This window comes from Cotesia typhae, unplaced genomic scaffold, assembly GCF_013202065.1.
Source record: "Cotesia typhae breed Kobodo isofemale line unplaced genomic scaffold, CoteBio_Ctyphae contig_20, whole genome shotgun sequence".
NCBI classification, from domain to species: domain Eukaryota; kingdom Metazoa; phylum Arthropoda; class Insecta; order Hymenoptera; family Braconidae; genus Cotesia; species Cotesia typhae.
This window is the reverse complement of record NW_027423725.1, coordinates 3,443,788-3,459,250: the sequence shown is the minus strand read 5'-3', so window position 1 is coordinate 3,459,250 and position 15,463 is coordinate 3,443,788. Positions and strand designations below refer to the sequence as shown.

Here is a 15,463-nt window from a genome sequence, read left to right as displayed (position 1 = left end):
CAAAAAAGAAAAAAATTTTTTTTTGATAGCCAAATAATTTTTTATTTTTATTTTCTTATATTAAATATCTTGAAATACATTACATAAATCTAAAATGGTTATTATCGTGAAGTAGCTGAATGACAATGAATAGTATAATTAATAAATTCATAATGGATGCTAAGTATGACAAATGATGTTTCATGGTAGTATTGTTACAGTTTAATTAAAGGTGAAATCTAATTCAGTTGACTTTGAATTTTGGAAAGCGTTATGGTAGGCATGCTTCGATGTGGAGAAATTGTATGGGTAATCCTGTGGTAATTGTTTGACTGCTTCCAGAAGTGGTAGATTGTACATGAATGATTTCAATGTTCCGTCTTTTTCGAGAATAACCATTCTATGCCCGAAACCTGGTCGTTTGAGTAAGTCGGATATATCATAGGAAACGATAGCGATGACGTTGAAGTCAAGCATGCGTTCCATTTGATGATCCGTCAATAAGTGAGCAAATCCTTTTCCGTCGATCAATTTGTAGAAGATCATTTTTTCGGCATTTTTTTTCATTTGGGACTTCAAAGAAAGTACTTCTGATGGTTTCAGTATGTGTTCAAATCCGTCGGGTGAAATCAATGAAAGATGAAAATCTCCCATTCCTTTGTAAGATTCAGGTTGATTACGGCCATTGTCTCGCACTGGTGATGCATTTACCTGCACATAGCAATAATAATAACAAATTACTTGCAAATAGAGAATTGTAAAAATAAGGTACCCGCGGGCAATAAAGCCTAAGTGATAGAAATGCTATTTAAAATAACCGCTTTCGCTAAAGACTTCTCTAGTAGAAACGTCTAGCATAGAAATGTCGCTACAAGTTTTTAGAGTCCCGATACAACGTTCCCTGACTTCTAAATTTCATCATCCGTCATATGCTAAAGTAGCGTAGAAAAATTCCTAAAAAACGATTTGAGTAAATGGTAAATATTTTTTATAATTTTATATTTAATAATTTAAAATCATTGTTCTAATTTTCATCAACATCTTAAAAAGTATTGTTGCTCAACTTAAGTGATAATTGATCTCCAATTTTATCAAGTATAGTATATTTATTTCCGGTATGTATAGAATCCATAGACCTTATTACCCTACCGTAGTAAAGTAAGGCCTATTTGCAAGGTTTTTGAAAGAATTTAATTTAGTGTTTGTCTACGATGAAAATTACCATTACTTCATTATACTTTATGACTAATGTATAAATGTAAAAATTAATGATACATTGCAATAATTAAATGCAATATTTTAGATTTTTTTCAAAATCTCCCTTAACTAGGCCTTATAAACCACCGGTATCTTAGTTAGTCATTGAACGGTTGAAATCGATTTTGTTCAGATTTCACCGGCTCTGATACGTTAGTGCATTACAGTTTTCGAAGATTTCATATAAATTATCATAAAAAATTTAATTCCAGCAATTTAATCTAACTGAAGAAATTCGTTCGTACCTGACTTATTGCGCAGCAGACAAGAGCACCAACGATAAATACTTGAGCTTGCATGGTGACTTCTGGTTCGATTGATTTCTTAGTAGAAGTTTTTCGAAAATTGAACTGATGTTGAGTCCAAAATCTTCGAACTATTTATACAGAAAAAATTTGTTTACACCCATCGTAAGTTTCCATTTCAGTAAATTTTTATCATAGAAGGGGTATTGCGTCTTCTTGCACTTGAAACTCCGCCCACTAAAAGTATTACCTAACTTCAAAAAGTGATCATCGATTACAACACAAAGTAATTTCTGTAGAAGATTTTTTTTTCTAGCCTTTTTAATTATCTAATTGGTTCATTGAACGTCGACATCCTTTTTTCGAGTGAATAACCAATAATTTTGGGTTATCCACATCAAAAATAAAATAATTAAAACCTTGTTTAATGACTGGCTTTATCTGTCACTTCTATCGGTTATCAGTTTCTAAGAATAGTAGCTATCCAATACTAAACAATAAGAAGACCGTTTTTCATCAGCAATATACCCGGGTTTTTCCCGGCTATCGATGTTTAAGTGCATCTAAGACAGCTGAATATAAAAATTTTGAACAAAATACTGGGACGCATTTTGACCAAGTAATTATTGAATAAAAAATCATGAAATTTGTTAGGAGTATGTAGATAATAGTCCTTCGTAAATTGAATCTTTCATTTTTAAGCTTAATTGTTGAAAAAAAAAAAAAAAAATAATAAATAAATGGGTGGTGCTTGCGAGTAAAGCTGACTTTTCTTAGAACCCATCACAGAGTCAGCTAAATAAACTTTACTAGACAAAAATCACTTATAAAAGTACAACCAATATAATCTTTGATATTGATTCAAATTTTTGGTTGCTATTTACATTAGTTCAAATAACTTCCCCTGTAAAAAACATTGTCGTTTTGAAATTGTCATTTGTTTAAGATCTTAAACGTGACACAAACCAAGACTATTTTAAGACACCAAAAAAAAAAAAAATTCTGAGAGCAGATTTTGAAATTTGGTTCTCGAATTTTTTATGAAAATTAATTTATAGATGATTTTACGACTTTCTAACCACTACATTTTTGAGTACGCTCTTTATAAATTGAATTTGAAATTGTTGAAAATTTATTATCGGACAATTTTAAGATTTCTTTAAGACGCTCCGTTTTAATGTTTCGGGGCTCTGTCGCTGTTAACTCATCTTAAAATAGTCTCGAAAAATTTTATTAAAACTTTTTAAGACTATTTTAAGATTTTTTTAGACTTTTAAGGTTTTTTTAAAAATATTTTAAGATTTTTTTTAAGACGATTTTTAGATTATTTTAAGACTATTTTAAGACTCTCTATAATAACTTTCCGGAGTTGTCACTGTGATGTCGTCTTATTTTCATAACAAATTTAAAAAATCTGATTTCGGAATTTTTTTTTTGGCGTCTTAAAAGTCTTAAAATAGTCTTGGTTTGTGTGACGTTTAAGATCTTAAACAAACGACAATTTTTTTACAAGGGTTATAAGTAAAAATTATCAAAATGCAGCTAGGTGTTATATCCGGCGTCGCCTCATATAACACTCAGGGTCTCTGCCTCGCGACGAAAAGTGCACCGCTTGCACTTTGATGGACAATCGCACGGACAACACCTCGATCACGCCATGAACACACCGTGTCCACGTTCTGTCAAACTAGCAATTTTAGACCAATAACTAAATTCAATTCCCCTCCAAAAGTCGCGACCCGAGTCTTCAAAAACCCTAAGCACCACGGAACGCGCGTTCAATCTTTTATCAAAGAATACGAGGGAAGGTATCCTCGTAGAACCCGTGTGTGTCCGGTATAAAGCACTAGGTCGCTTATACAGATTTCTAAATTCACTGTCCTATTTGATTCTTTAATTTATATCTTCTACGAACCGCGCCAGTGGGCTCTTCGAGCAGGAACGAGGGCCCCGTTGTCCGTAGTGATATCTTTCTCTAAATTCTAACTTTTGATCTATTAATTAATTAAAGGCGAATCTAAGTATCCGCCTGAGTCGTTACTCTGTTCACGAACTCATAATAAAACATTCTAAATCATAAAATTTAGTTATAAGTGAATAGTTATTAAGTGAAATATTGTGCATTGAGTGCGCCACGCCCGTAGGGCTAAATATCGAATAAACGGTAAAACTCCGAATATCGTGGAATCCATCATTTCTAAGATTAGTTCCCGAACCTCTTTCATTACATCGATCTCAACCACGGGGGAAGGAAGAGAAACCAGTCCAGGATCTACCGATCAGCAATTCAAAATCCCAACTAACAATTAAATTCATAAGGAACGGCAGTAAGTTCGGTTTTGTTATCGACTTCTCTCTGAATTCGCCATTAGGAACCCTGGTTACCAGGAGGCGTTCGAAATCCACATTAAAAATAAAACTCTTGTAGTTACCTACAAGAGAAAATCTATCACAAAACATGTCCGAGCCTCCTCAAGGCCCACTCTATCAATTGATTATTTAACTATAATTAATTCGGACATAACATAGGTAAGGGTAGAAAACTAATTATCAACAAAAAATATTATTTTCTATCCTTTCTATGTAAACTGCAAAAGAGTGCCAAAGTGAATTATCTAGTTTAATTTTGTTAAGAGTTGCTTTGAGTATTTAAAGTCTGTCTGATGACCTTTTTCATTGCATTATACATGTGTTTCAAATCAACAAACCGATGTATTCAATTGGCAATTGTTGTCAATGGTCCAGACTGAATTACTGACACCGGAGTGTACTACATGTTCTCAAAGAGGGTCAATGGTAGTGTTACGATGTATAGATTTTCTTATATTTACTGTAACAATCTTAAGCTCATTCTTCAGGGGTAACATAGATCGTTGTTTCTCAGACGTAACCTAGAGATAAATATAGTACTTCACCAAAAACTTTTTATAGTTACAATTTTCTTATAATCCTAAGAACTATCGGGAAAAAAATTGATTTTAATAAAAATTGAGTTAATTTTTCATTGAACGCAATTATTTTTTAACAAAAAAAAAAAAATTTTATTTTATTTTAGCTCTAGAGTAATAGACACAAAATAATTGCGATGTTTTTATGATAAAATGTTATAAACGATGAAAAAATAAAATTTTAATTGTTCTGCAATCTTATCAGTAATTATATTTAGTTATATACTTACGAGACTTTTGCAGTCAATAAATTTTTTTTCTTTAAATTGTTTTGCACTTGAACAAAATGTTGCAAAAGAATAATGTAAAAAAAACAATTTTTTATGAAGACCATTTAGTAGAATCCAAATAATACTTTTATGAAATTTTGTAACATTTTATACTCAGTGTAAAATTACTTTTTATTCACTTTATTATATCTGTCATTTTACTAATAAAATTTTTTTTCTGTATTTTAAATATTTGGAAAAAATTTATGCATAAGATTAACGATTCCTTATTCCAAATCGTTTTGAAATGATGATTTTTTGAGTATAAACTGTTTCAATAAGTATACAAATACTGTTTTTATTAAAAAAATTATCTGCTGTCGAATCGAGCTATAAATATTTTATGATAACTTAACAAGGACTGCTAAAATTGCAATTAATATAAAAATCATCATTTTTCTGGATTTGCTTCGTAAGTTCAATAATTTTTGAAATTTTATTTTTGAGTATCCTGCATTTTTGCACAAAATATGGCATTTTTACGATGTGTATATTTATTGGTAGATTAAATTGATGTAATATGTGTATAATTAGCTTATCGAGTGTTGCGGCTTTAATGTGATGGTAGAGCGAATAACATAATTTTATTATTTTGATACAGACTTATTGCAGTGGTATTGCGGCTACCCTAGTAGGAATAATCCAGGCGCAAAACAGCCCATATAGATAAAGAATTGAATAACGTTTTAATTGTTTCAATTTCTGCTTGCGTAATGAGTTTTTCAAACAAAATACTTATTTGAGAAATAGCTTGTTTTTTTGCGCGAATTTTGGAATTTAGCGGGATTTTTTAGCAGAAAGTATCGCCCCTTTTCGAATCTCTAACTCCTCCTATAAAACATGTAATAGAATCCCTACTTGTTATGAAAGTTATTAATACAAGGAAAAAACAATTTCGTCATGGTAACCTAACTGTAGAGTTACCATAACTATACACAGTTTACTGTTCGTTGTAGAGTTATTGCAACAAAATCTTATTTAGTTCTGGTAAACTCAACGTTGTTGAGCTCTCAGAGCCCAACGAGATTGTTCTCAGAGCCGAACGGTATCGTTGGGAGAGCCTTACATTGCGCAATAGAGGAGTGCGCTGACATATTTCATAACCTTCTAAAATGACAAACATAAATTCTTTTGTTACTCATCTATGGTATTAAAAATATGCGAGGACAATTAAATCTCCAATTTATTTATTTAACGAAATAGGTATTTTTTTTATCAAATTGAATTTGGGTTTTTGTTTCAATAGATATAATTTTTTCAATGATCAGTTGAAATTGTAAAAGTTTTTAGGTAAAATTAATTGAAGGTAAGAAACCCAGTTATTGACACTTACAGTTTTATTTTAATTAAATAAAACAAGTCGACTCGAATAAATTAATAAATATAATTTTTGAATTATAAATTTTAAGAAAGTTGGTTTTTTTGAGAACAATTTATTTTTTTAATTACAATAAAATTGCAAGCGATATTAAAGTTAGCTGTCAGTTGGAACTTTTTAATTTTTGTTAACAAAAAGAAATTTGTAAAAAAGTTATTTTTAAAAAAATGCATTTTTAATTTTTAAAAAATTTTTAATGTCAATTTTTTTATTCTAATTTTTTTTGCTATAATTTATTTATTACATAAAATTTTTAAACTATTAAATATCAGCTAAATTAATTTTTATTAATTGCAAGTGTCAATAACTGGGTCTTTTACTTCATATTTATAAATTTTAAACCAAAAAATGTACAAATTTTTATGATAATAAACTTAGCAGATATTTAATAGTTTTTAGAATTTTCTTTTAAATACACAATTATGTCAAAAAAAATATCAAAAAAATTGACGTGTAGAAATTAAAAAAAATTAAGAATAAAATTTTTAAAAAATAATTTCTTGGAACAAATTTTTTTGTTAAAAAAATTTTTTTAATTCTTTAGAGACTCCTAACTTTATTGTCATAAATTTTTTCTTAATTAATGTTTACAATACAAATATATTTTTAGTTAGATGGCGTCTTAAGTAGACCGCCAAAAATTTGTTTTAGTCTCAGAATGATACTGTAGAGTTGTGAAAGGTAAACAACGTTTATCTCTCAGAGCTCAACGACGTAGAGTTGCAGGAGCCAAACGGTATTGTTACCATAAGAATACGTTAACCTACTGGAACTTTTTACAACTAACTAACTACTATAGAGTTCCTATAGCAAATTTTTTTTTTCTGTGTAGCTGTTTAAAGTGAGTCAAAATCGCGCGCAAAGGAGCCGGTTACAAACAAACATACAAGTGAAGCTAATAAAAAACGTGTAATAAAATAATTGAAATGTTATCTGACAACTGACTTTCACTATAACTTCTTATATTATGTCTTGTTTTATTTTTTTTTTGTTATGAATGAGCGTTGAGACGAAGACTTTTGGATTTTTCAAACGTTTTATTAAATTAAAATTGAACAATATTATTTACAAGCTTGCACTTACAATTACAATTACAGTTTCAAATTAAAGATGAGTAAAAGTGATGGTAATGTTCATAAATAAGTGGCATAATCTGCCGACTGATTTGGCGTTGTAATTAAAATTGCAACGACTCAAAAAATTATCAATTGCACTTTTTACATTAGCAATACTCATCGAAATTGAAGATTTGTTTGAAGAAAAATTTAAAACAGCGCCTGCATCGATAAGCATTCCGATTATTTCATCATTGTTGTCTATGGCCGCCATCGCTGCTATGGAGAGGGCGGTTTCACTGGAACTTGTTGAGATATTCAAGTCGGTATTGTACTTTATCAGCAGCTGGATTATCTCCGTATTCTTCAAGTCCACTGCGATGTGTAGTGGCGAACAATTGACATTACAACGTCCCCCAAGAGAGTATGGTACCATTTCATTGACGTCGGCACCTCGCATGATCAAAATTTCAGCTAGGCGGAAATTATTTTTCATACTTGCTGAATGGATCGATGATCCAGATTGAAAGTTGATTGTAGAACTTTTTACAACTAACTAACTACTATAGAGTTCCTATAATTAATGTATACTTTTAATTATCTGGTTTTTCGAAAATAACATTATTTCTTTATAATTGTAGTCAAAAGTCTCGATTTATAACGATTGTAATTTAATTTTTATTCGGGCTGGAATGCGTCCTTGCAAAGAATAGTCATCCCATATTACTCTCAACATGATCGAAGTTTCTTTTTTGATAATTGAATAAAAAAAAAATAGAAAAATAATTATCAATGCCCCTTTTCTGAACTTTTCCGACCGTTATTTCACGATATTGAAAATATTTTCCCTGAAAACTTTTTCAGAACGATAAAGAACAGAACAAGTGATAAATTACGCATATTCATACATTAATACATACATGATCTAATCTGTATATAGCCTATTAGTCTACCTTATTAAAAAAATCCATATGGGAGAAATCAGCCTGGATTCCCAAATGGTGTTTTCGGATAAATTCCCATATGGTTTCCCATATAGGAATCTAGGATAGGATCCTACGAAGATTCCCATATTAATCAGGCAACAAAAATTTTATTAAAAAAAATTTTTTATTTTTATAATTATGAAGAAATTGCTATTAATTAATTATTGATTGAAATTCATTCTAAAAAAGGGATTTTGTACTTTTATCTAATGAAAAAACTGCTTGCGTCTGACGGAACTTGAATCCACTACCTCATCGTTGACGGTCTTCTACGCTAGTCACTGACCTAAGTCACGTTCTTACATCCCGTCCTTTTCTTTACTCTCTATGTACCCCTTAAAAATTTTAGATGCTTTTATACTTCACAACTTTTACATCTCTCATAAAACTATTTGACTTAACTAAGTATGTTAACATGACTTATGTTTCTGACACTATACAAGTGCAATTTTTCTTATATGACTCTTATCGAGATCTATTTAGTATAGCCAGCTAAGAAAAATTAATATTATTTATTATAATTATTTCACTATTTTTTTATTTTTTTTTTATTCTGTAAGAACATTCCATGTAACTTTTGTTTGTGATAAATAAAAATTAAACTTGAAAAAAAAAAAGTCACATTTTTACAAGGTTCATGTTTATTCCACTCATATAAATTTACTCTAGAAATGCATACTTCTTTTGTGGATTTCCTGTGTGTAGGAATCCATGAACTCACCGATTCCTATGTGCATTCCTATTGAAATTCATATGTCCTATGTGGATTTCCCATATAGGAATCCATACTTACTATGTGGATTTCTATAGGAATCCATACTCCCTACGTGGATTTTCCATATAGGAATCCATAAACCCACAGATTCCCATGTGGACTCCTATGGGTTGTAACAGGGTAAAATTACCCTTAATCGATAAGTCACCGAATATCGATAATTATTCGACATAGCACTGGCGAGTCTCGATCTTCGGGCCTAAAGGGAGAATAGGAGGGGGTGAGTTTGGGTTAAAATAGGTGAGCCGTGCAGTGGAAAAGGGAGAAGTAGTGTGACCGTCAGACTGAGTGCCACGGAAATCAAAAAGGACCGTTCCCTAGAGTAGTGACGAGACGAAGGAAGCCTATTACAACTAGGGCTTCATCCTCAACGAGTGAGTTAGATCATCGTTTTGTTCGTCAAGGTGTCAATTATTGCTCTGTGGGAAGGAAGTGGACCGCGGTTTATCCAATACCCAGTTACTCCTCCTAATTATTTATCAGTTGGATCGTTAATCGACGAAAATTTAATTCAATAGATTAATAGTGAAACATTTGCTAGTTTTGGATTTAGTGATTTTCATGGGGGTTTATACCTGAAAATCTCTCAATCGATCTTGCGGGAAATTTTTAATAACTAGAAATAATCAATTAATAAATTAACATCCGAAAATTTCGTTAATTTTATTGTTGTAATTTTTATAACAATTAACTTAGTAAAATTGATTAATTTTTGTCATTGGAAAAAAAATCGACAATTTTTATTCGTGGAATTTTGGTCAAGCGTCAGTTTTGTGTCGCAGTAAATTCCAATACCCAAGGTCAAGCAAAAACAGCTAGCGAATGTTCTAGCAATTGAAATTTGAATATTTCGAATTGTGTCAAATTTTTTATAATAGATAAAACTAATAGAAAATTATTGATAATATTTTATATTAAGAATTAATTAGTAAGAATATTTTATATTAGGAAAATTATTAATTGAGAATATTATAGAGTGGAAAATTATTAAGAATATTACATTAGGAATTATTTATTGAGAATATTATATTATAAAATTATTCCGTCAAGTGTGAATTTAATAATTTTGGGATTAAGTCCTAGGAATTAGTTAATTGAGTCAAAATTGTCACAGTAAAAATTTAGTCAGAATTAATTAATTAAACTTATGTTAATAATTTTGAACGTGATCGTAGAAGTGATATTGTGATTTATTTAATTATCAAAAGTTAATCCAAGGTATTAAGACCGTTTGTTTTAAATAGTTATTGTTATATTGTTAAGACCATGACTATAAGTTACTGAGGAGTTTTAATCCATCTAATATTTTAATAGAATTAAAATTAACAATTGGAATTTGAGAATTGTCGTAGTTAGTTAGAAATTGATTGTTAATTGAAAATTATCGTTTTATTAAATTACTAATGATTGAATAATTTGATTTGGAATATTTAATTGAAATTAGTTACAGTCAATTTTATTAAAATAAAATTTATAAGATAAAAATCAAATAAAGTCAAGTCAGTAGTGTTAGTGTGAGACAAGTGTGGGTCATGTGTGAGTTGCAGAGTATCTAGGTCTACGTTTTGTCACTGGGCTGTTACTGCTGTAGCTGGAGCGGGTTATGTGAGTGTGCTGCAGAACATCTAGGTCTACGTTTCGTCACTGGGCTGTTGTTCTGTAGTAAAGTGTGTATAAGCTGCAGGAGTATCTAGGTCTACGTTTCGTCACTGGGCTGTTATTCCTGTGAGTCGTCAACGATCCCGGTATATGATTCGTCTCTGTGCGGGTGATTATAGGTTTAGTAAACGGGTAGATGCCGGGAGGGGCTCGTCGAGAATAAGTTAGAAATCGACGGGTAGACGCCGGGAGGGGCTCGTCGAGAATACGATATTGTTAAGTGTGGTTAGTGTGTGAGTGAATGAATTTTGTTAACTTGTTTTAAGTCAAACACTGTTAAGTTTTTTTTTTATTGTTAATAAATATTGATCAATCTTGTTAATTAATTATTTATTATTCAACAGCACCTTCCTCCACTCTCTCTACCCTAAGATTAAGATTTCTCAGCTCTGGACCGGTTCCAGAAACCGTGATTAAAAATCCTGGTGGCGCCCTGATAATTATATTGTTGTTAGTTTTGTTTATTTATTTATAAAATTGATTAGGGGCCAACCTGAGCAGGTAAAACTGTTACAAGATCCATCGGGTAAAATCATTAAAAGATAAAGCTCTCCTGTTTCTATGTAAGATTCAGGTAGATTGCGGCCATTGTCTCGCACTGGAGATGCATTAACCTGCACAAACTAATCATAATAAATTATTCGCAAATAGAGAATTAGAAAAGTGTCAAAATAATCAGACATAAAACAGTTGCAATTGATTTTGTCCGTCCAGTTTCTTCTGGTCCAAATTTCATATAAACTAATGTAAATAATTTACTACCAGCAAATTAATCTAACTAAAGAAATTCGTTCTTACCTGAATTATTGCGCAGCAGACAAGAGCACCAACGATAAATACTTGAGCTTGCATGGTGAGTTCTGGTTCGATTGATTCCTTAGTAGAAGTTTTTCGAAAATTAAACTGATGTTGAAACCAAATTCTTCGAACCATTTATACGAAAAAAATTTGTTTCTACTAATCCAAAATTTCTATTTCAGTAAATTTATATCATAGAAGGGGTATTGCGTCTTCTTTTAGTTCAAAAAAACCCACTAAAATGATTATTTAACTCCAAAAAGTAATCATTGATACAGCCCAAAATAATATTTGTAAAAGGTTTCTTTTTTAAGCTAATGTCATTGCGTGATTGATTCATTGAACGTTAATATTCTTGTTCTGAGTGAATAACCGATAAATTCGAGTTATCCACATTAGAAAAAATAATAGTTTAAAAAAACTAAAAAACACGCTTTTTATAGAAAACCGAACTAAAAAAAATAGAAAATAAGTTTTAATAAATTTAAATTAAGAATAGTGTTATAAATGTCAATAAATATAAATTAATAATAGTGTAAATAGAAAAAAATGTATTTTATTTAAACAAAAAAAAAACCGTGGGGTGCTTTTTAAGGTATATAAAAAAATTCTAATTCGGATATATATTCTTAACATATTTTGCAGCTTGTATTTTTCATACACAGTAAGTATATTTTTCAGATGTTCCTATTATATTTCATAACTCATATTTGTCATATAAAATAAATATATTGATAATATATTTTATTTTTAGTTGAAATATATTTCTTGTATACCAAAAACGCCAAAAGTTCAGTAAACCAAATATAATTTGCTTACATTTGAAATATAAGATACCGGCGGGTAATAAGGCTGAGCTAAGGGAGATTTCGGAAAAAATCGAAAATATTGCATTTAATTATTGCAATGTATCATTATTTTTTAAATTAATACATTAGCCATAAAATATAATGGAGTAATAGTAATTTTCACCATAAACAAACACAAATTTAAATTTTTCAAAAAACCTTGCGAATTGGCCTTATTTTCCTGCGATAGTCGTAATAAGGCCTACGGGTTATACATATCGGAAATAGTTATACTATACTTGATGAAATTGGTATTAGAGATCAATCATCACTCAAATTGAGCTACAATACTTTTTAAGATGTTGATAAAAATGAGAACAATGATTTCAAATTATTGAATATAAAATTATAAAAAATGTTTACCATTTACTTAAATCGTTCTTTAGAAATTCTTCTGCGCTACTTTAGCATATGACGGATGATGAAATATAGAAGAAAAGGAACGTTGTATCGGAACTCTATAAACTTGCAGCGACATTTCTATGCTGGACGCTTCTACTAGAGAAGTCTTTAGCGGAAGCGGTTATTTTAAATAGCATTTCTTTCACTTAAGCTCCATTACCCGACAGGCTTTATTACCTGCGGGTATCTTACTTGAAATATATGCAAGTATATATTGAATATAGTTCAAATAAGTTTAACATATATTTTGTGTATAAAATGAAATATATTTTTTTTATATTCTAATTACAAATTTTTTTCGTGGGGGTACTGAGTACTTCTGGCCCTCGTCAGAATCGGGGCAATTAGCTTTGATGTTGATATCTGTGTTGTTCTTTAAGAGGAGTTCCACGATCTTCTTGTTTCCTTTGGAGACTACGAGGTGTAATGCAGTACAATTTGTGTTTTTTTTTGTATTTTTTTAGGAGGGTAGTGACATATTGAATTTACGTTCTTTACAAGGTTGATTAAGTTTGCATCTTCTTTGTAGTTATTTATTGTTATTATTATTATTATTATTATTTGCTTACATAAAATATTTTAAGAAAAATGACATAATATAAAATGAACATAATGGTGATACTGCTGAATGGTAATGATTATATCGTATAATTAATAAATATAAAGTCTATGATAAATATAACGAATGATGTTTCATGGAAGTATCGTGATAGTTTAATTACAAGTGAAAATCTATTTTGGATGGATTTGAGTTCTGGAAAGCTGTATGATAAGCATTCTTCGATGTGGAGAAGTTGTACGGGTAATTTTGTGGCAATTGGTGCACTGCTTCCATGAGTGTTAAATTGTAGATGAATGATTTCAATGTTCCGTCTTTTTCGAGAATTACCATTCTATGTCCAAAACCTGGATTTTTCAGTATATCGGATTCATTACGCGATACGATCGCAATCACTTCGAAGTCGACCAAGCGTTGCAATTGATGATCCGTCAAGAGGTAAGAATTTCCTTTTCCGTCGACCAATTTGTACAAGATCATTTTTCCAGCGTTTTTTTCGAGTTCGGACTTTAAAGAAAGTACGTCTTTAGGTTTCAATATGCTTTGGGTTCCATCAGGTGAAATCATTAAGATATGAAGATTTCCCGTTTCTTTGTAAGATTCAGGTTGATTACGATCATTGTTTCGCACTGGAGATGTACTTATCTGCACAAAACAAATCACAATGTTAAAAAAGGTTTGATACATCCAAATTTTCCATTTTTTAATCATTATATATCAAGCTTCAATTGAAAAAGGAAAATAAGTCGCAAAAATCAATTGATTTTTAATAAATTCAAAATCAATTTGAAAGTTTGTTTAAATTTTGCCGCGGGTAGTATTTTTTTTTATACAAATTAAACGCCCTCTTTCGTTCCGATTCATGAATGACAAAAAAAAATTAATTAATGACTGTCCTATCGGTAGTCAGCCAGCGAAACAATTGTTTGTAGTATCAGCTGTCTAAAGTTATAGAAATACATTTTTTATATACTGCTGCTTGAAGAACAGAAAATTTTTTCAACTACCAACCGAAAAGAATTAATTATAATTAAACAATATTAAGCTGCAATTTTTTTTCTACAACTTCCGATTAGTCAGATGGAAAAATTAAAAAATTAAATGAGTTGAACAATTTATCTGTAAAAAAATTATCAAAACGACTTATGTAATGTCAGAATAGCAATTATTTGATTTGAAAAATTTTTTGATCATTTCTGCGGTCATTTGTCTTTTCAATACTTTGCTTTTTATGTCATAATGCTAAAGTTAGCCGTCAGCTGTCAATTTTAAAAATTTTAATAACAAATAAATTACAATAAAAAAATGCTTTTAAAAATTTTCACTTGTAATTTTTATTAATTTTCACATGTGAAACTTTTTAATTAATTTTTTTTTTAACAATTGCATTATCATAAAATTTTAAAATAATTTTTTATTTCTGCCAACTTGAGTGTCATTTTATGTCATTTATATGTACGTTCATACGCTTCAAATGTCAAAATATAAATTTTTTTGACAATTTTTTGTAGAAATTCAAATCATATGAAAATATCATTGATTTAACAAGATTATATGAAATACTTCATTTAAAATATTTAATATGAAAAACAAATTTTATTCTTACCTGGCTAATTGCGTAGCAAGCAAGAGCACCAATGAAAAATACTTGAGCGTTCATTGTGACTTTGAATTAGTTGATTCTTTGAAAGAAACTGATTGACTATAACTCGTCAGTCTCGGGTATTTATACAGAAAAATCGTTTACTATTCCTTTGGAATTTCTCATTTTAGGGTATTTTTTCATAGAAGGGGTGCCCCTTCTTGTTTCTCCTTCAAAACTCCGCCTATGACTACGTGTAATAGAAATCATGTTTAGGATCGTCAACAACAATTTAAACTCGTAATCAGGTAGTTATTATTATGGTTACTTCGAGAATTACATAATTGATCATCGCCTTTACCTCATTGGTCGTGGTGTCGTTAATTTTTTGTGTCGATTAATCGACATATTAATCGAGTTATTTATTCGATAAAAAATAGTCTTTTTACTTATGTAATGTTCTTTATATCCTCAAAGTCTATCTTTTAAAAATATTTTTTTACGTAGTTAATTTATTTTACTCAAGTATCATTTCATAAAAAGATTTGAAAAAAAATATATATTTTTAAATTAGATTTATTAATTTTATTAGAATTTTTAGCACTTTTCTTCATTGTAAAAGTTTCAGGATTTTATTTATTTTCGTTAAAAATTTTGTGTTACTTGAAACGATATTAGAATTCAATTAGTCTCATCTCAATTAATTTTTATAACGAATTTTGG

The 15,463-nt window shown here is 29.8% G+C and overlaps 2 protein-coding genes across 2 annotated transcripts; both read right to left on the bottom strand.

Annotated features, from left to right (window-relative positions):
• Positions 1–201: 201 nt before the first annotated feature.
• LOC141538295 (uncharacterized) lies at positions 202–1,535 on the bottom strand. The gene is made up of 2 exons (XM_074259676.1): positions 1,482–1,535; positions 202–690 (listed from the first exon to the last, which is right to left on the bottom strand). Exons 1-2 carry the CDS (start codon positions 1,533–1,535, stop codon positions 202–204), a joined length of 543 nt encoding a protein of 180 aa, XP_074115777.1.
• An 11,347-nt stretch (positions 1,536–12,882) lies between these two features.
• LOC141538080 (uncharacterized) lies at positions 12,883–14,900 on the bottom strand. Its single transcript, XM_074259371.1, has 2 exons — positions 14,765–14,900; positions 12,883–13,803 (listed from the first exon to the last, which is right to left on the bottom strand). Exons 1-2 carry the CDS (start codon positions 14,816–14,818, stop codon positions 13,318–13,320), a joined length of 540 nt encoding a protein of 179 aa, XP_074115472.1. The 5' UTR covers positions 14,819–14,900; the 3' UTR covers positions 12,883–13,317.
• Positions 14,901–15,463: the final 563 nt, after the last annotated feature.